Source organism: Glandiceps talaboti, chromosome 8, assembly GCF_964340395.1.
Source record: "Glandiceps talaboti chromosome 8, keGlaTala1.1, whole genome shotgun sequence".
NCBI classification, from domain to species: Eukaryota; Metazoa; Hemichordata; class Enteropneusta; family Spengelidae; genus Glandiceps; species Glandiceps talaboti.
This window is the reverse complement of record NC_135556.1, coordinates 4,434,081-4,457,778: the sequence shown is the minus strand read 5'-3', so window position 1 is coordinate 4,457,778 and position 23,698 is coordinate 4,434,081. Positions and strand designations below refer to the sequence as shown.

Genomic DNA, 23,698 nt, shown 5'->3' with positions numbered 1-23,698 from the left:
TTCTACATTCCAAAAGTTAATCTCACTTTGAGCCAACACAGTTTTAAGTACACAGCCACAAAACACTGGAATTCGTTACCTGACCAACTGAAAAAGATAGGAACAAGATCTACCTTTAAATCCAAATTAAAACAGTATTTACTAGTCTAAGTCAATTTACTCTGAAAATATCGTTATAACCTTCGTTTGCCCCTTGTATATATTTTCGACATGTGTATTTCTTTTTGGTATTAAGACATTGCTCTGTGTGTGTGTGTGTGTGTGTGTGTGTGTGTGTGTGTGTGTGTGTGTGTTTCCCTGCTTGTTTGTTTGTCTGCTTGCTTGTGTGTGTGTGTGTGTGTGTGTGTGTGTGTGTGTGTGTGTGTGTGTGTTTCGCTTTCGTTTTGGTCTGTTATTTCAAGTTTTTGTTTGTTTGTTTTTTGGTTATTTTTTTATATCATATTACTGTATATGTTTTCCTTGGGCCTCGAACTCGACTAGTTTGAACAAACTATTTTTGTGGTCCAGCCAGAAGTTCAAGTTATTCTGTTATATATACTTTTCCTAATTGGCGATGTGATTACTTGATTATTTCATTTTCCTCACTTGATATGTAAACATTTTTCAACCTCTGGCAAATAAATAATATATAAATAAAAATCAAACTACTGTATATCACATGATATATCGAATACATCAAACTACTGTATATCACATGATATATCGAATACATCAAACTACTGTGTATCACATGATACATCAAATACATCAAACTACTGTATATCACATGATATATCGAATACATCAAACTACTGTATATCACATGATATATCGAATACATCAAACTACTGTATATCACATGATATATCGAATACATCAAACTACTGTGTATCACATGATATATCGAATACATAAAAATACTGTATATCACATGATACATCAAATACATCAAACTACTGTATATCACAAAATACATCAAATACATCAAACTACTGTGTACCACATAATATATCAAATACATAAAAATACTGTATATCACATGATACATCAAATACATAAAACTACTGTGTATCACATGATACATCAAATACATCAAACTACTGTGTATCACATGAAACATCAAAATACTGTGTATCACATAATACATCAAACTACTGTATATCACATGATATATCAAATACATAAAACGACTGTGTATCACATGATATATCAAATACATCAAACTACTGTATATCACATGATATATCGAATACATAAAAATACTGTATATCACATGATACATCAAATACATCAAACTACTGTATATCACATGATACATCAAATACATCAAACTACTGTGTATCACATGAAACATCAAAATACTGTGTATCACATGATACATCAAACTACTGTATATCACATGATACATCAAACTACTGTGTATCACATGATATATCGAATACATCAAACTACTGTGTATCACATGAAACATCAAAATACTGTGTATCACATGATACATCAAACTACTGTATATCAAATGATACATCAAACTACTGTATATCACATGATATATCGAATACATCAAACTACTGTGTATCACATGATATATCGAATACATAAAAATACTGTATATCACATGATACATCAAATACATCAAACTACTGTATATCACAAAATACATCAAATACATCAAACTACTGTGTATCACATAATATATCAAATACATAAAAATACTGTATATCACATGATACATCAAATACATCAAACTACTGTATATCACAAAATACATCAAATACATCAAACTACTGTGTATCACATAATATATCAAATACATAAAAATACTGTATATCACATGATACATCAAATACATCAAACTACTGTATATCACAAAATACATCAAATACATAAAACTACTGTGTATCACATGATATATCAAATACATAAAAATACTGTATATCACATGATACATCAAATACATCAAACTACTGTATATCACATGATACATCAAATACATCAAACTACTGTGTATCACATGATACATCAAATACATCAAACTACTGTATATCACATGATACATCAAATACATCAAACTACTGTGTATCACATGAAACATCAAAATACTGTGTATCACATAATACATCAAACTACTGTATATCACATGATATATCAAATACATAAAACGACTGTGTATCACATGATATATCAAATACATCAAACTACTGTATATCACATGATATATCGAATACATAAAAATACTGTATATCACATGATACATCAAATACATCAAACTACTGTATATCACATGATACATCAAATACATCAAACTACTGTGTATCACATGAAACATCAAAATACTGTGTATCACATAATACATCAAACTACTGTATATCACATGATACATCAAAATACTGTGTATCACATAATATATCAAACTACTGTGTATCACATGATACATCAAACTACTGTATATCACATGATACATCAAATACATCAAACTACTGTATATCACATGATACATCAAATACATCAAACTACTGTGTATCACATGATACATCAAACTACTGTGTATCACATGATACATCAAACTACTGTGTATCACAAAATACATCAAATACATCAAACTACTGTGTATCACAATAATACATCAAACTACTGTGTATCATATGATACATCAAACTACTGTGTATCACAAAATACATCAAATATATCAAACTACTGTGTATCACAATAATACTCGAGTATCAAAAACATTTCAATTGCAAGCAATCACCCTTGACTCTACAACTTTAATCTGATTCCTGCCCACAATCAGCAGTCTAGTTTACCTTTCAACTAATGCCTAACCCACATCAATCCTTCAAGGAACAAACAACGCACACACTGAATTTGATGTAATGCTCTGACTAAATAAACTACATCTAATGTTGTTTCATGACACACAGGTAATTTACTGAGGCGGTTTATTTCTTTGTGTGTACAAGTATTGATGGTAATTTCAAGAGTAAAACAGTTAGGGCACCCTATCAATCAACTAAACGGCCTAATATTTCTTAAATCATGAAAGTTGTTACGTAGTTATGTGCCGAGTGGCTCCATCAATTCTCTGAATAGTTGTAAGTTTAATTTAGCATAGCTGCAGGGTAGGTTATTAATATCAAACTCTGAGCTATAGATTGGGTGGTCTTCACCTAATGGGCTAATCAATACCAATGTGATGTATCTCAAATTTACATTTCTTTCACTTCGGTTGTTTGCGAGAGTTCAGTAGGGAAATAATGACAGCATTACTCTTTTGTGTGTAGCTATTCAACCAAGAAAATCAAAGTTATCAAGTTGTATCCCTGACTACATGATGTTTGGGAGTATGGTTAGTTGCCATGAAAACGGTACAATGGGTTGCCATGGTACATCTATATCACTGCAAATGAAACAATTTTCGACAGTTTGCTTTTAAATGAGACTAACTTTTCCCTCAGGGTAATTCCCCTGACCTTTAAATGGAGTTATAACTTTCCAAATGGTTTGACAGGCCTTATTGTGCAGGTTATTCTAGACATGGTACATATGGGAATTAAAAGTCGATTTCTCTGTAATTCAAATATATAATTATGTACTTGTACACAATATGTTCATGGCAGAATCAAATATTTTCTTCCCTAACTTGTTCATTTGCTATACTGCAACTTTATATCTTGTAAATGACCAATGTTTACAAGGTAAAGTGGATGGACATTTGAGGTTACAGTAACTCATTCAGAAGTATTTAGATCCTGACAAAAATATTAACCCTTTAATGACTTGGTTTCTGTAACTGAATGTAATTACACCCTAAATAAGGGTATCAGGCTTTAATGACTTGGTTTCTGTAACTCTATGTAATTACACCCTAAATATAGGGTATCAGGCTTTAATGACTTGGTTTCTGTAACTCTATGTAATTACACCCTAAATATAGGGTATCAGGCTTTAATGACTTGGTTTCTGTAACTCTATGTAATTACACCCTAAATATATGGTATCAGGCTTTAAATATTACACATACAAATTTGATAAAAGCCTATACTTTAAAACAGGATAAAGAAGTCTAGTTAACATCTAATATAATGTTTGGACATCACATAGAATGTCTTCATCAGGTAACAACATATAGAACAAACAGCATTTTAGTCTGTCCTCAGACCACTAAAAGAGGTCTGGGGTCTGTTCGATAGATAGGTTAAAATGCCAACATCCCCATACTTGTGGTTATAGCAGATTTTCACATATCTACCTGTAGGTGTATAGCTATGTGTAACATGTAATTGCAATGTGCACTGACTGGCATTACAGCTGACACTGTGTACTTGACATATTTTGTAACAGGTGTACATTACACTGTCAACACAACTGTTTACCATGGCAATAAATCAGAACAGTTCCAACATACATGTACAACAAGGCAGGGATTTGTTTGCTTGTGTAAATACCTACATCCATTAGTTTGTGCCATATTGGACAAACACTGTGTCCATAATGAGATTTTTATCCTCAATATTTTTTCTTTTTTCAGATGAAGAAAACATATCTAAATAACATACAGGGTCTCATCATATACCTATGCCCAGATCAATCATTCTTGATGATAGTTAACACTAAATATTACTTCTGATATGGCACGTTAGATTTCATTATATTATTTCTGATTGAATAAGACATAGTGATTCCAAACATAAAAAAAGAAAAGATGTCTGTTCTCCACTGTCGATGTTATTAGGTATGACCACAAAACAGACATTTTTCAAAAAAATGGAAATGTGGTGCAAATATCCCTACCCAAATGATGAATGTTTTGACGCATATTTCAAGCATCTAATTTCCAAATCTATTCGGATTCATTTGTATGATACTGTGTTTATAAATAACAGATAGTTTTATGAGGAAATTGAAAGAAGGAATTAAGGTTATATCATGACTAAGAAATGTCATGAAACACAGAAGACTCCTTGATATTGTGTTTCATCAATACCTTATTTCCACTGAAATAGTATGTGTAGTATCACACACCTTTAGATAACTAAATTAACTTTTTTTTAAAAATGAAGAGTTATCACATGTCAAGGGTTATTTATCTTTTAGCCTATGGGCACATCAAAAGTGTAGTCACCCTAACTCACCAAGTCACTTCAAATCCATAGAGGAAAAAAATGCTAATACATGTAACAGCAAACTGCTACATGGATTGATTCTTATAATCACAGATGGTGATTTCTCACATGTATATACATATACCGGTAAACTATTACATGCAATAAATTGATTCAGAACCAGCTGGTGATTTCTCACCTGTATCTATTTCTTACAGCCATCTATTCTTAGATTGATTTTAACTTCAATGGGAGAGAAATCGATAAACATTGTAACAGTCATTCATACAAACTTATTAGACACGAATTTGTCAGATATGCTTGAGGGGATCTGGAAGTTAATATTGCATATCCTTAGATGATGATACAATAAGACTGATTTAAAAAAAAAAATCATTGCCATTACAAATATGGGAATGAATTAAATCAAAATTTGATAAGACTGGTAGTGTGTGTATAACATAGCTAATTGGTTAGATGATTCCAACTGTACCCCAACATTTTTAGGACCTTTACTTCACTAAACATATTATACCAGTCTTCTATTTCATTAAAATGTTATTCTCTAACTTTAGCACAACACAGGCAACTCTAAGCCGCCTATTATCAATTGCCTAGCACAAATTTAATGTGGTAAATTATTGATCTACAGAAACTCAATATTTGGCATACCCCCCCCCCCCCCCCCCCCCGGCAGTAAATAGAAGTATTTTCTCTGTATCTTTTTTTTTTTCTCTTTGTAATGTTTTTATTGTATTCAAAAGAAAGTGACAATACAGACTACACAGAGCACAAACAAGAAAGATACATTTCACCGTTCTGTTAAATATTGAAGGAAAAACAAACAAAAGAAAAGACATACATCATCAGCTTGGCTTACTTGAAAAAAAACAGCCACGAGTTAGAAAACCCATATTGACTATCAAATAAAAGTCTGTCTCAAGTGTAAATTGCAATGTGAGTTAGAGTCCTGTTGCAAAATCTCCCCATTTTTTAAAATACATTCCCAAGGTACCTTTCCTTTGTGATATCTGGTGTTCCATTTTTTGAGTATAGTCCACATTTGCCCTGACTGATGTAAAGCTTGGTAACTGTTTTGCAAGTTTACGATAGTAGATAGATTTTTTGTAAATCAAAATAACATGATTAGGTAAGTCTGACCAATTGCTATCACCAAATATGATTTGCTCAGGGCTTGGGTTCCTTGGGCAGTTTAGAAATCTTCCCCACTCATTCCACATTTTGTACCAGATGACTTTAACAAAATTGCAGCCAACAAATAAGTGAAAAACTGTTTCTGTAGCTGTATGGCAAAATGAACATTTATCCGAGCTGACTAGGGGTGACCCCAGTCGGAATAACATAGAGATTGTGTATAGAATGTTGTGATTGAGTTTCCATTGAAACACACGCAGTGAACTACAGATTGTAACCTTAAATGGCATACGATATATAAAACCCCAATCTAAAGTCTTTTCAAAACTCTCTTCAAAAAATAGCTGACTTCTTGGGACAGCAAAGTAACTATTGGAAATAAACTTTCGGATTTGTTTCTGTGTTGAATTCAATAGACACATGACTTGCTCATTGCAGTAGATTTGGTATGTATTTTCTGGCCGAACACAAACAGCCTTTTCTCTTTTCCAGTCTGAGGGAATGGCAGAGATAGTGCCCTGCCATAATAAAAAATTGATATGGTTTATCCCTAAAATATGCAACTCTTCCCACCCTTTCACCCGACTAGTTTCACTGAAAATATCCGCAATATATCTAATGCCAGTATTAAAAATATCACGATGAAAAACACTTTTGCCTTGAATAAGAATGGACTTGTTGTTCCAAATGATTTCATATGCAGGTGAGAAATGTTCATTTTGCCCAAGACTACTCCACACATTTAACAAATCAGAGTAAAAGGGTGGAAGCTTAATTGGAAGGGTTCCTATAGAAAAGTTACATTTAAAAATAAACTTTCCTCCTAATGACTTCAAGTAAAAATCTAAGATAAGCTTCCAGGGATGAAAATCGTTAGCTATCTTTAGTTCTTATTCTGGAATTATGCAGTCCTGACTTAATTATGTACGATGTCTACTGATCAATCACAGTCACACATTTATAAATTTTCCACAAAATATAACATGGTCTGGACTGTTTACTTGACATACTGTTTACATATGGACATCAAGTCAGTGTACAGTACGATCAACAACTTACTAGATAGGTATTCAACTGATTGAAAAGGATTGAACCGTTATGCAATGTTTACATATGGACATCAAGCCAGTGTACACAGTACCATCAATGACTTGTAGACAGGTAACTCAGCTAATTTAGTAATTACAAGAATTGAATGTAAAAGTGGCAAAAATTAACGAAAATTGTGAAAAAATGTAGAACTGTTACTAGGGATCTCAAGATCAGTTGGCAGGTAAGATTTTTATAACACATAGTTGGAAACTAGTCTTTCTAGCGATAAAATGACTGTATTACATCAAAGCCCTTCCACTATACAGATATCTCCTGAATGAATAAAGAAAACATGGCATGTATTTGCTGTACTGTCAGTATATCTGTTGTACCATACTCAAGTACCTAGCCATATGAGATAGTAGCAAATACCTAACATTTATACAGCTTAGTGCTCATCACTGACAGCATGGACCAGTATATATACATACACAGACAGACCCACATTGATGTAAGTTGTCAGGTGTACATGCACTGTTTGTTCATTCTATTCCAGTATCCACGTTGACGCCTTGGGCCATCAATACTTTTTACTCTTAATGACTGCATGAGTGGAGAGATATCTACACTTACTGTCAGTGTTATTGCTACACTTGTAACAATCTAAAAACTCTCTCAGTAAACATTAACCATCTCATCAATATGGAAATTTTAAGTGTTTGCAGAGAATGCAGGTCACACAGAAGGAAATATGTCAAAATTCTTCTAATTTTTAAAAGTAAATAATTCACATAATTTTAATACATCTGCACAATACATAATTACAATATTTCACCTGTCCTGTTTTTTTATTATTTCTTCTTTATTATATTTTATTTTTCTTTGGCGTTAGTCATCTTATCTTCCCTATAATCAAAATTGGCATGTATAATTTCACGGTTAAAATCAGATATAATTTTTCAAAGAATTTTTTTCTCACTAAATATTATATTCCATTCAAAGAGATCTGCATAGATTACTACTGGCACCACAAAGATTTGCAGAATGATAACAATCCATAATTTAACACCACTTTCTTCTCAAATTTCTGTGTATTTCAAGTATTGCTTACTGCGTGTTTTCTCTTTGTATTAATATCATATGTTGCAAATATCGATGTATTATACATCATTTGTAAAAGGGATATAGAAATGAAGAGTATATGACCTTTGCACTTTGCCCTTTAACCTTTTGACTTTCCATATATAATTCAATATAGAACACATTAGAGCTGGGGAGAATTTTGAAATACGTTTCATCTTCCAGTAATATGAGAGACGGTTTGATATACTTATAATATGTATTTTGAGATCAATATATCATTTGTACATCACTGAATAAACTACAATCACTGTCTCTGTACAGAAAGCTTTGAGTCGGAGGTAACTGTACACACCTGCTATCCCAGGGCTTACTACATTTTCCTTGGCATGCTCCAGACAATCTACAAGACGGCTAATAAGACAGATTATATCTCACCTTTTAAAAGAGTCTCTTACCCATCATAAACAATTGCAGTCCAATTTGTTACGATGTATTATTTCATTAAAATGGCTTCCGCCAAGTACCTTGGATGTGTACATTGTCCACCGCTATCACGATTTACTCTGTCATGACTAAATACCACTAATGAAAACAAGTGATATAACACAACCAACTTGATTAGATTCTTGTGATCTTGTTTTAACATGGTCATCATTCAGTGAACTTTTGACTTGAAAAGTTCACATTAAAATGTCATAGTTGTCACTGAAAGTATTAAATACAGACACACTTGTACAGGCAGGATCACAGATGAATACATTAAAGGGGTGCTGTCTGTAACTTTACGGTGTTTGACTGGTACTTTCATATCACTCAATGTACTAACACATGTTGAATCATACCTAGCAACTAGTCAAGAATTCATCAGAGATATTCAGTTTTGATGTAAAAAAATTATGACATAATATTTTGGTTACCAAAAATTTTGAAAATTGCCACGTTCATGGATAATAGCCCTCTTTGTCGGTATTGAATCATCCTTATCATTCAGCCTTGACTTAGATAAATATAATTACTTCTAAAATCACTGTCAATTACATATTCATTAATGTGAACATTAACATCAGCTAAAAAAGGAGAGGCCTCAGGCCTTACTTACAAACTGACTATGTCGTAATGATTTACATAGATCTACCAAGCTGATTATCATGATAATAGTTGTAATAATAGGATTGATAATATATCAGTGTTTTTGTCAGTGGCAGCAAAACATGACTGGGTTTCTGTGTCATTCATTTGGCTAGTCTGCCAACCAAATTATTGTACGATCTATTAAGAAACCTTGCAAGTCACCCTCATTTTTCTTTCTGCTATTACAATGGTTCTAAGATCTTTGTGAAACTACAGTTTGATTACAACATTAAACATACAGGAAGGAACATTTCTTGAAGATAGAAAACTGGTCAGATATTTGTAGTCATATTTATACACATTTATCCTATCAGACTGTGTTGGGGAATTCAATATACTAAATATCATTACCAATTACCCTATGTACAAACTGTATCTATATGGCTGTCAGTATCAAAATGTGAGATAAGTCATAACTTACTCTACTTGAATGGAAATTCTGATGTCTTACCAGGAAAATTCGGATGTTTTACAACTTGGAAAACCTGTCAACACTACAGTGAGAAAATATTTGCAGATTCAATGCAGTATCACATATTATTAAAGAAATGAATTTACTAGGTTGATAGATTTTATGATTTGCTCATGAAGTGTTATGTTTTATTTCTTTCCTACCTCATTGTATTGTATGCCGTACCATTTAAAACTGTAGAATAGTTGTGTTTATGGATACCTAGCCTACTTTCAATTATTGTCAAATATTTGCATATTTCTTGATGATGAGAAATGATAGCTTTGACCACAACAGACATAAACTGACCATTAAATACAAACAGAATCACAGAACTATGTATGACATGAAAATCTAGTAGCATGAAACCAGTACAGCCCCACCAAAGGCAAGATTTATAGATGCCTTTGTTTTTCTTGTCTGGCCATGTAATGCCTTGTTTGCATTGATACAGTAGTCAGTTTATGATACAGGATGTACTGTTGAACATCATTCTGTACTCTTAAACATCTAAAACAACACACAACCATTCATAATGACTTAAGGCCAAAAAAAAATTGTTTCTGATCAGTGCACACATCACTTGCTTACACACTTGCTCTAAAGTACTAAATAAATAAAAGAACAGTAACTGATATAAATAATAGACTGAGTGACAGGTTTGTTGAGAATTAAAAAAAAAAATTGCATCATTGCACCATTGTAGACAACCTGTCCTGACCATACAAACAATTCTATTTTTGTTGGCCTAAACATGAAAACTCAAATCTTTCCACAACACAGTGCCTGCAATCTCACTTCATCAGTATATAGACAAACATGATCTTAGTGTTAATAATCAAACATTTGCTGCAACACTTATAAATAATTCACTCAACATGAATTTCACAAAATGTTGTATAATGGCATAGACAATATCATGTTTGACATGAATGATGAAGACAAAACATAATGAAAGACCAACATGAACAATCATACCACAACATAGACCTAACATGCCACATAATAGCATATACAGTATGTTTTACATCAAAACACATCAAATACAAGACATGACAACAAACATAAACAATATCATGTTTGACATGATAACATAACATGCTGAAAACATAAGACAACATGAACTATGACTTAACATGTCTCACATAATAACATACCATATGTCTTGCACCAAACACAAAATAACATTGCATACCACTGTTCAAGACAACTTGGCATAGTACAAGTTTCCATCTACATGTACTATAATTCAACATGAATTCTTACCTGATATCATTCTTCTTAACCATGGATCTAAGTTGACGGTGCAAGGTAAAAACTTCTTCAAATCTGAAATACGTAGTACTGAGGGTCCTCTGGTGAGATACATGTAAAAACCACGCCCACTGCTATCAAGCTCCAACAGTGGTTCTATCTCCCTGGATACGGGTACATCAGCTACAATTCTGATTAGAAAATACATACAAGTTTCATCAGCAGACAATTTCATTGATGCAGTGACAGAAATAGTCTGTATGATACGTTGTGTCACTTCACCCTCACCAGCCTACTCTACCTGAAAGGGGTTGACCGATGTATGAGGGCGCCCTGTCATGGTGTACCTAACAGACAGTCACAGTAACTGTTTGACCAATTTCCATTCTTCCTTGACATTTTGAATTGTATCCCAACTAACAACATGTAATTTTGACTTAAAAGTTAGAGAGGTCACCTAAAAGTACACATTGAGCTGTTGAGAAGATTTTAATAATTGTAAATCATTAATATTAAAAATGTCACCCACAGAGTCACTTTTATCATATAACTCAAGTCAGCACTCCTACGCTCTGGGAAAGAGTGTATCAGAGGCATGGCAGCTACATAGCAGATTTGACTACTAATATGACAGAAATTGGAATAAAATAATGAAATCAGAATCTAATTAACATTTAATTACTATATCGTTAACTAATCACTAACCTGAAGTACAGAACAGTCTTTTAATGCTAAACCTAAAATTACCATTAGAGGGCGCTATATAACAAACTTGTCAATCACAACACATATTTTGCAATGTTTTCATTGCTGTAATGCAGTGAAATTTAATGATCTAATGAATTCATATTTAGTTGCAATTCACATTTGATTACAGTTACTAGAGGAAGAAATTAACAATTTTCGAAGGAAAAGCTGTTTTTATCACTATTCCATCCATTCTTTCAAATTCTGTCGGAAAGAAGAGATTATACAAGACTGCTGGTGAGGGGATGAGAAGAGATGTGGAACAGTAGTGATATATGAAATATGAGACACTCAGTCATTCTACACTGTAATACAGGTACTCAGTCCTTCTACACTGTAATACAGGTACTCAGTCATTCTACACTGTAATACAGGTACTCAGTCATTCTACACTGGAATACAGGTACTCAGTCATTCTACACTGTAATACAGGTACTCAGTCATTCTACACTGTAATACAGGTACTCAGTCATTCTACACTGTAATACAGGAACAAATCACCAAATATTCATAACTTACCGGTCAAAAATAGTCTTCAATGATGTATGGTCTTCTAATGATTTGATATTTTCTTCAATATAATAGATCATCCATGATGTCCTGTATGGCCATTGTTCTGTCATATTAATCCAGGCTGCCAAGTTATTCCAATTAAAGTCTATATTGTGTGCTCTTAGCAATCGACCTGTAACGTCATTTCAACATTAGATAATATAGACATTATTTCCATTTCATCATAATTATCTTTCTATATAATTATGATTGAACAATGATTATCAGCCATGAAGGGCACTTTGCAATTTAGAGACCGGTTGGCAAATACTGCAGATTTATTGTGTGAAATATCTTCACGTAATTTCTCCACATGAAGACACATACAATTTCTCCACATGAAGACACATACGATTTCTCCACCTGAAGACACATACAATTTCTCCACATGCAGACACATACAATTTCTCCACATGAAGACACATACAATTTCTCCACATGAAGACACATACAATTTCTCCACATGAAGACACATACAATTTCTCCACATGAAGACACATACAATTTCTCCACATGAAGACACATACAATTTCTCCACATGAAGACACATACCATTTCTCCACGAGGACACATACAATTTTTCCACATGAAGACACATACAATTTCTCCACATGAGGACACATACAATTTCTCCACAAGGACACATACAATTTTTCCACATGAAGACATATACAATTTCTCCACATGAGGACACATACAATTTCTCCACATGAGGACACATACAATTTTTCCACATGAAGAAATTGTGTGAAGCTATTATAATACCACAAACTAAATGATCTGTACAGTATATGTATGTATGTATGTATGTATGCATGCATGCATGCATGCATGCATGCATGCATGCATGTATGTATGTATGTATGTATGTATGTATGTATGTATGTATGTATGTATGTATGTATGTATGTATGTATGTATGTATGTATGTATGCATGCATGCATGCATGCATGCATGCATGCATGCATGCATGCATGCATGTATGTATGTATGTACGTACGTACGTACGTACGTACGTGCGTGTGTGCACTGTGTGTGCGTGTGTGTGTGCGTGCATGCGTGCGTGTGTGTTAATGGTAGGCTGTGTACCAGTATGACAGGCATTGCATTGGCCAGCTAGTAGTACAGGCTAGGAAGGTTAGAATTTTACATGGACAACCATCTACTTATATTTCTACACAGGGATTATTACTTGTGCCAACTTTGGTGTATGGTCCCAAACACTTGTGAATTATTCCAGATACTAGGTATTTGGGACATACACACAGTTTGTTTAGTACTGGCAGGACAGTCATGTAGATGGCCTTGGAGAAAGCCTGAAAATACTTGATGCTTTAGATGTGATAGATATGTGGTGCTTTCATTCAAAGACCAGTGAAATGGTCAGTAGAGTAGGTTAGGAAGGTGAGAAATATACATAGACCAACTCACCTGTTATAGAGACTATATTAAGAAGTCTTCTCATACTCCTAGGATTGAGGTCACCAAATTGGTCACTCTTGGCCAGAATTTTGGAGAGGTCAAACATGGTAGACACTTGACGACTGAAGGTTCTCTCTTTGAGCAGTTTCCGGGCTGCATCACTTCTGTCTGGTTGCCGTAGATGTAAATGTAGGGAAGTATGGGAAGAATGCCTGGAAGTGGCACGGGATAGCGGAACAGTCTCTGTTCCTTGTCCCCATATGGGATGATGTACCTGATGATAACAAAGAGAATGAATATCGTGTATTACTAGACTTGGAAGGAATAGTTGTGAAAAGAAGTTATCACATAAGATTAGATAGGATAATCTGTCAGGGATGCTGGAAGACTTTAATTTCATTGGGTTCAATATTTATTATACTTAGCTGTATCATTTGGAGGCTAGAGTCACTTATGTTTGTAAAAGTTGTAAAGAAAGTCTGCTGATACAAATTCTTTACAAATTTCAATGCCTGTTCAGAAAACAAAGACAGAAATGGAAATATTCTTCATTCAAGTACTTGACAGATAATCATTAAACCTTCTACCAGCAGTCAAAACTTCACAGCATACTACATTGTATGTAAATGATAGAACATTTTTTCATATGTTTTGTAACTGAGTGGGTTGGGGTGGTGTGGGTTTGGGGGGTAGTCTGGGTTAGGGTGGGGTGGGGTGGGTGTTGAGGGCAGAGGTTGATCATCAGTCCTTCTAAAAAGCAAACATTTCACAATCATCACAAAACACTGATTGATTTAATTTACCTCTCCGACATGGTTTGGAATATGTCCAAGCACATCATCATGGTCCATTTCATCATCGCTATCAATCTGTATCTTTCTAATACCACTCTCTAGATAAAATGGTAACTGAACAATGTTTTTCAAATAGTCATGACCACTAATGTTAGAGTCCCTGAACACATTGTCAAAGTTCAGCTCAATAGCTTTGATCAAGATATGTGGATCTATTGCAAGAACAGTTATAAATGGACTCTGATACCCAGAGAATAAAATATTCACTGTCTCCAAAACCTGCAGCACTTTGGCTTGTTCACAGCTGTCCAGGCCGTCCACCACAATTACTAGTCGTGTCTGCATCATGGAGTAGGCATCAATGCATTTCACCATCTCTGCAATAAGTTCCACTTCTCGTTTCAGAACTCGCATAAATCCTTCAAGTCTGAGACGATCTAAGTTCTTAGCTGCTCGGAGGACTCGTTTTTTCTGTGATCGCACAAGACAGTAGAGGATCTGGCCAAGAGTCTTAATATTAATTAGAACAGCAACTCCTATAATGGACACTAGTGCAATAAGTACACCATTTGTGGCACGGTCTTGAGTGATTCCTTTGTTAACACCGATGAGAATCACGCCAATAATGAGGCATATAAGTACAACACCTACTATGATAAACACTGGTATACAACACACACGTCTAAAATATCCACTGTGGCTACCTGTAAAAGTAAAAGTAGGGTCAATGTCATATAGATGTGATGTGACAACAGACAGCATGTATATATGTACGATTGTACTTCTTTGAAAGACAAGTAAAGGTAAGATACAATTACTACAAGTGTACTGACCACATCCTGATCTATTATATGTTTCGATGCACATGTAGACAGATGGCTCTAACACACACACACACACACACACACACACACACACACACACACATACACATCACACACCTATTTATCTCATCTATCTCCTATCCCCATCCAATCTGACTCCTTTTCTTCTCATTCACTCATTCATACAAATGAGTATGCACACACTCACGCACACCCGCAATCACTCTCATGCATTTCCTTCCCTCACTTACTCACCCACCTTTTTCAACTTTAATTTTGAAAACCCTGTACAGCCTAGTTACTAGGAAACCAAACTCTGCTTCTGCAGCATCACACAGAGTACCAATCATCCTGGCTAATGATGTCTCACCACCAACACTTGTAAGTCTACTATAATCTGTAAATAAAAATCTAACAAAAAAGGAGAGAAAGACAATTTTTACATTATTTATTTGCAAAAAAACGAACTGTTTTAAAGCTACACTAGCTGTACCTGAAACATTATTTTTTTGATGAGACAACCAACAATATATATTTACTGAAAATTGTTAACATAAACAATCAAGAAGTCTTACAATAACAGGTTGAAATCATGAAATCACGTTGAAGGCACTGATGTTAGCATGTGGACCTAAAAATAAATTTGATTGGATTTTTTACACAATATTATGTGTACAGCTACACACAATCATATACCCACAGATGATTCAATTACTGTTAAAGGTGTACTAGTACAGCTTTAATAATGGTATGATTACTATAATGTCTGTTTTGTACAGGAGATTGGCAGGAGCCTATAGTATACTTTAATAATGGTATGATTACTATAATGTCTGTTTTGTACAGGAGATTGGCAGGAGCCTATAGTATACTTTAATAATGGTATGATTACTATGTCTGTTTAGTACAGGAGATTGGCAGGAGCCTATAGTACAGCTTTAATAATGGTATGATTACTATGTCTGTTTAGTACAGGAGATTGGCAGGAGCCTATAGTATACTTTAATAATGGTATGATTACTATGTCTGTTTAGTATAGGAGATTGGCAGGAGCCTATAGTACAGCTTTAATAATGGTATGATTACTATGTCTGTTTAGTACAGGAGATTGGCAGGAGCCTATAGTATACTTTAATAATGGTATGATTACTATGTCTGTTTAGTACAGGAGATTGGCAGGAGCCTATAGTATACTTTAATAATGGTATGATTACTATGTCTGTTTAGTACAGGAGATTGGCAGGAGCCTATAGTATGCTTTAATAATGGTATGATTACTATAATGTCTGTTTTGTACAGGAGATTGGCAGGAGCCCATAGTATACTTTAATAATGGTATGATTACTATAATGTCTGTTTTGTACAGGAGATTGGCAGGAGCCTATAGTATACTTTAATAATGGTATGATTACTATGTCTGTTTAGTATAGGAGATTGGCAGGAGCCTATAGTATACTTTAATAATGGTATGATTACTATGTCTGTTTAGTATAGGAGATTGGCAGGAGCCTATAGTATACTTTAATAATGGTATGATTACTATGTCTGTTTAGTACAGGAGATTGGCAGGAGCCTATAGTATACTTTAATAATGGTATGATTACTATGTCTGTTTAGTACAGGAGATTGGCAGGAGCCTATAGTATACTTTAATAATGGTATGATTACTATGTCTGTTTAGTACAGGAGATTGGCAGGAGCCTATAGTATACTTTAATAATGGTATGATTACTATGTCTGTTTAGTACAGGAGATTGGCAGGAGCCTATAGTACAGCTTTAATAATGGTATGATTACTATGTCTGTTTAGTACAGGAGATTGGCAGGAGCCTATAGTATACTTTAATAATGGTATGATTACTATGTCTGTTTAGTACAGGAGATTGGCAGGAGCCTATAGTATACTTTAATAATGGTATGATTACTATGTCTGTTTAGTACAGGAGATTGGCAGGAGCCTATAGTATACTTTAATAATGGTATGATTACAATGTCTGTTTAGTATAGGAGATTGGCAGGAGCCTATAGTATACTTTAATAATGGTATGATTACTATGTCTGTTTAGTACAGGAGATTGGCAGGAGCCTATAGTATACTTTAATAATGGTATGATTACTATGTCTGTTTAGTACAGGAGATTGGCAGGAGCCTATAGTATACTTTAATAATGGTATGATTACTATGTCTGTTTTGTACAGGAGATTGGCAGGAGCCTATAGTATACTTTAATAATGGTATGATTACTATGTCTGTTTAGTACAGGAGATTGGCAGGAGCCTATAGTATACTTTAATAATGGTATGATTACTATGTCTGTTTTGTACAGGAGATTGGCAGGAGCCTATAGTATACTTTAATAATGGTATGATTACTATGTCTGTTTAGTACAGGAGATTGGCAGGAGCCTATAGTATACTTTAATAATGGTATGATTACTATGTCTGTTTAGTACAGGAGATTGGCAGGAGCCTATAGTATACTTTAATAATGGTATGATTACTATGTCTGTTTTGTACAGGAGATTGGCAGGAGCCTATAGTATACTTTAATAATGGTATGATTACTATGTCTGTTTTGTACAGGAGATTGGCAGGAGCCTATAGTATACTTTAATAATGGTATGATTACTATGTCTGTTTTGTACAGGAGATTGGCAGGAGCCTATAGTATACTTTAATAATGGTATGATTACTATGTCTGTTTTGTACAGGAGATTGGCAGGAGCCTATAGTATACTTTAATAATGGTATGATTACTATGTCTGTTTAGTACAGGAGATTGGCAGGAGCCTATAGTATGCTTTAATAATGGTATGATTACTATAATGTCTGTTTTGTACAGGAGATTGGCAGGAGCCCATAGTATACTTTAATAATGGTATGATTACTATAATGTCTGTTTTGTACAGGAGATTGGCAGGAGCCTATAGTATACTTTAATAATGGTATGATTACTATGTCTGTTTAGTACAGGAGATTGGCAGGAGCCTATAGTATACTTTAATAATGGTATGATTACTATGTCTGTTTAGTACAGGAGATTGGCAGGAGCCTATAGTATACTTTAATAATGGTATGATTACTATGTCTGTTTAGTACAGGAGATTGGCAGGAGCCTATAGTATACTTTAATAATGGTATGATTACTATGTCTGTTTTGTACAGGAGATTGGCAGGAGCCTATAGTATACTTTAATAATGGTATGATTACTATGTCTGTTTTGTACAGGAGATTGGCAGGAGCCTATAGTATACTTTAATAATGGTATGATTACTATGTCTGTTTTGTACAGGAGATTGGCAGGAGCCTATAGTATACTTTAATAATGGTATGATTACTATGTCTGTTTTGTACAGGAGATTGGCAGGAGCCTATAGTATACTTTAATAATGGTATGATTACTATGTCTGTTTTGTACAGGAGATTGGCAGGAGCCTATAGTATACTTTAATAATGGTATGATTACTATGTCTGTTTAGTACAGGAGATTGGCAGGAGCCTATAGTATATTTTCTTTTACAAACAACTCATAACAAGTTTGGTTTATCACGAGAACATCATGATATATAAATTCTGATCACATTATAAAACATTGTACAAATTTTTTTAGTAATAACCTCAAGACTGCATCAAGGTAATAACTTATAACCCATTTTGGCAAGACTGAAGAAAACTTAACTAAATACAGCATGCACAGTATGTAAACAGAACAAAATGAAGAAGACAAGTAACACTAAGGTTAGGGATGTTTTAGTCAATGCATAATTATCATCAAATGTAAAGCTAGGCCCAATGTCATTCAAAGGTGTGTCACCATTTCTTTAACTTACTGCATTGGCAACGCCTGCATTGTACTTAGCGCATTGACAACGCACACGTTGTACTTAATGTATATGGCAACGCCCGCATTGTACTTACCGTATTGGCAATGCCCGCGTTGTACTTGAAGGCAGTGTTGGTGGATTACAGAAACACACTTTTAACAGTAGTTGTAGATACCCGAATTGTCTAGCCATGACGGAACTGACAACATGGAGAGCCCCTCTTTTCTTCTTCTTGGATACAAAATGTATCGTTACTATGGAGAAAGTAAGGCAGATACAAAATGTATTGTTACTATGTAGAATGTATGGTATACAAAATGTACAGTTACTATGGAGAAAGTATGGTAGATACAAAATGTATTGTTACTATGTAGAATGTATGGTAGATACAAAATGTATTGTTACTATGTAGAATGTATGGTAGATACAAAATGTACCGTTACTATGGAGAAAGTATGGTAGATACAAAATGTACAGTTACTATGGAGAAAGTATGGTAGATACAAAATGTATTGTTACTATGGAGAAAGTATGGTATACAAAATGTACAGTTACTATGTAGAATGTATGGTAGATACAAAATGTATTGTTACTATGTAGAATGTATGGTAGATACAAAATGTATTGTTACTATGTAGAATGTATGGTAGATACAATATGTATTGTTACTATGTAGAATGTATGGTAGATACAATATGTATTGTTACTATGGAGAAAGTATGGTAGATACAAAATGTATTGTTACTATGGAGAAAGTATGGTATACAAAATGTACAGTTACTATGGAGAAAGTATGGTATACAAAATGTATTGTTACTATGGAGAATGTATGGTAGATACAAAATGTATTGTTACTATGTAGAATGTATGGTAGATACAAAATGTATTGTTACTATGTAGAATGTATGGTAGATACAATATGTATTGTTACTATGTAGAATGTATGGTAGATACAATATGTATTGTTACTATGGAGAAAGTATGGTAGATACAAAATGTATTGTTACTATGGAGAAAGTATGGTATACAAAATGTACAGTTACTATGGAGAAAGTATGGTATACAAAATGTATTGTTACTATGTAGAATGTATGGTATACAAAATGTATTGTTACTATGTAGAATGTATGGTAGATACAAAATGTACCGTTACTATGTAGAATGTATGGTAGATACAAAATGTATTGTTACTATGTAGAATGTATGGTAGATACAAAATGTATTGTTACTATGTAGAATGTATGGTATACAAAATGTACAGTTACTATGTAGAATGTATGGTAGATACAAAATGTACCGTTACTATGGAGAATGTATGGTAGATACAAAATGTATCGTTACTATGGAGAAAGTATGGTAGATACAAAATGTATTGTTACTATGGAGAAAGTATGGTAGATACAAAATGTACAGTTACTATGGAGAAAGTATGGTATATACAATATGTATTGTTACTATGGAGAATGTATGGTATACAAAATGTATTGTTACTATGGAGAATGTATGGTTGATACAAAATGTACAGTTACTATGGAGAAAGTATGGTATACAAAATGTATTGTTACTATGGAGAATGTATGGTAGATACAATATGTATTGTTACTATGGAGAAAGTATGGTATACAAAATGTATTGTTACTATGGAGAATGTATGGTATACAAAATGTATTGTTACTATGGAGAAAGTATGGTATACAAAATGTATTGTTACTATGGAGAAAGTATGGTAGATACAAAATGTACAGTTACTATGGAGAAAGTATGGTTGATACAAAATGTATTGTTATTATGGAGAATGTATGGTAGATACAAAATGTATTGTTACTATGGAGAATGTATGGTAGATACAAAATGTATTGTTACTATGTAGAATGTATGGTAGATACAAAATGTATTGTTACTATGGAGAATGTATGGTTGATACAAAATGTATTGTTACTATGGAGAATGTATGGTATACAAAATGTACAGTTACTATGGAGAAAGTATGGTAGATACAAAATGTACCGTTACTATGGAGAATGTATGGTAGATACAAAATGTATCGTTACTATGGAGAAAGTATGGTAGATACAAAATGTATTGTTACTATGGAGAATGTATGGTTGATACAAAATGTACAGTTACTATGGAGAAAGTATGGTATATACAATATGTATTGTTACTATGGAGAATGTATGGTATACAAAATGTACAGTTACTATGGAGAATGTATGGTATGTACAAAATGTACAGTTACTATGGAGAAAGTATGGTTGATACAAAATGTACCGGTACACTGTACAATATCTTTAACCCACAACTCTCTCTTGGTATGCTTGGAGGTTCCTTATTTTATAACTTTTTCAATAATCCATACTTTTCAACATTTTAAGCATAGTAATTAAGTTTAATTAATATGTAGCAAAAGAACGCTTAGGAATCAAAAATAAAGTTCTAAATTTTGTATAACTAAATTAAGCATGTGCTGTGAATAAAACACTTTTCACTGTCAAAGTGTCAATAACTTGGGTAGTCAGTGTGTATGATGAGTTTTAGTATGTAAATTTCTTTTGTCATACCTATTCAAATAAATCTATATCTTTGGCAAAGTCATAACAGGTGCATATATTTTCCTTAGTTTCGTCGCAAATATTCTTCATGTCTTTCAAGAAAATCTGCTGACAAATTCCGAAAATTGCTACTCCTTCTACAATAAATCACTGATACCAGAACCGATGAAAATGGGTATTCAGAAACTCATCAGTAGCAATTCTACGCTTGCCAAATGGAAAAAATGTTTTTTACAAAACCCTATACACTGGTGAGATTTGTCTGACTTCAAGGAGATGATGTCCAACACTACAAATCAGAGAGAGTTGTGGGTAAAATGTTGTACAGTGCGGTACTATGGAGAAAGTATGGTCACTTTGATCACAGAGTACCATAGCAACAACTCAAAGTGGATTGGCATGGCAGAATTTACTTTCATGTGAAATGAGTCTCACAGTCTTCTTGCTGGTTGGTTACACATAATTCTATTTTCACTCAAAACAACTTTCATTTGGTAAACATGTCGTCAAACTTACCTAGAAATATCATGAGCATTGCAGTTGTAGTGATCCCTGAGACACTGCCAATAACATAGCCTACTGTAAGAGATAGTACTAGAGCTACTATCAAACCTAGCATTATGATTATATTAACTGATAACCATGACAACGAATATACTGGATCCACATCTTGTTCGGCAAATAGCTTCATTTCATCTGAAGGAAACAAGAATGGGTATTTATGAGTTGTTACGAAGTATGATGTAATGTGATGTGACTAAATATGATGTGATGCATTGTGATGACACGTGAGGTGTCATGCACAACAAACATGATGCAGATGTAATGCCACATTGTACAATATAATAGGCCTTTCCAAAATTTGCCATGTTGGCATTCTACTTCCTGTCTGTGTGTACCTTGGGGGTATACATGGTATGCTTTTCTCAAAATCTGAACAATACGAAAAACATCCCTGATTTACACCTCTACAGAATACCTTGTGACAAAGCTCTTAAGAAACAGTACTATGAGGTGATGATACCCCAAAATTTGAGTGAGGTTGCTATATTCTCAATTTCCTGTCTGCAGTCTGGAATTGCTAATAGCTATACTATCAGATTATCTGGTGCAAAAATAATGTAATGTGGTGCCATGTCATGTGATATAATGACAGTGCAATGCAGTGGATTTGTGATGTAATGATGCAATGATGAAAGGGCAATATATGAAAATTTGTCTTCCTCATCACAGGATAAAATGTTTTACAAATTCAAAAATGTCGACAGTTCAGTGATATCATTACAGACATATTTTGATAGCAACTAGTCATTTTTGTTGTGAAAAACTTTGTAAACCACCACATCAAAGCCGATGAACAATGTGCAGTCTAATTTAGATGACAATGTTTTGTGAAGACTTACCTTGCAGTTTCTTGAGCAGGAATGATTTACCACTACCCCATCTAGCAAAGAGACCTACAGTGATAGGTGGTGATAGTGTTGGTTCACTAAGGATATCAGCTAAAGAACTACTGTACAAGTCACTCAATAAACTCTGCTCATTGTCAGTTGCAGTGAAACTCTCTGTAATAGCAAACAAAAATCAACTGAATTATGGACACTTTACAAAAACAATAGCCATCATCTGTCTGATATTTCTATTTCAAGTATATCCTTGGAGAAGAACACTGACTCAATCAGAAGGAAGAACAACTTGTCTTAAACGTCCACTTTGAATTAGGACTGAAATTTAGAATGAAAACAGTTATCTTGCAGTGAAGTACTGCAAATGTTAGTCCATAACAAGACAATG

At 33.7% G+C, this 23,698-nt stretch overlaps 1 protein-coding gene across 1 annotated transcript in view; it reads right to left on the bottom strand.

The window, feature by feature from the left end:
• LOC144439038 (uncharacterized) overlaps positions 1 to 23,698 on the bottom strand; it is a 122,894-nt gene that overhangs the window by 84,282 nt on the left and 14,914 nt on the right. The window contains exons 14-21 of the mRNA XM_078128282.1: positions 23,308 to 23,469; positions 22,421 to 22,600; positions 19,447 to 19,606; positions 15,787 to 15,938; positions 14,713 to 15,407; positions 13,919 to 14,150; positions 12,454 to 12,619; positions 11,200 to 11,378 (exon numbers count right to left, since the gene is read on the bottom strand). Coding sequence (XP_077984408.1) covers positions 11,200 to 11,378; positions 12,454 to 12,619; positions 13,919 to 14,150; positions 14,713 to 15,407; positions 15,787 to 15,938; positions 19,447 to 19,606; positions 22,421 to 22,600; positions 23,308 to 23,469 — 1,926 coding nt within the window. The remainder of the gene's footprint in view (positions 1 to 11,199; positions 11,379 to 12,453; positions 12,620 to 13,918; positions 14,151 to 14,712; positions 15,408 to 15,786; positions 15,939 to 19,446; positions 19,607 to 22,420; positions 22,601 to 23,307; positions 23,470 to 23,698) is intronic.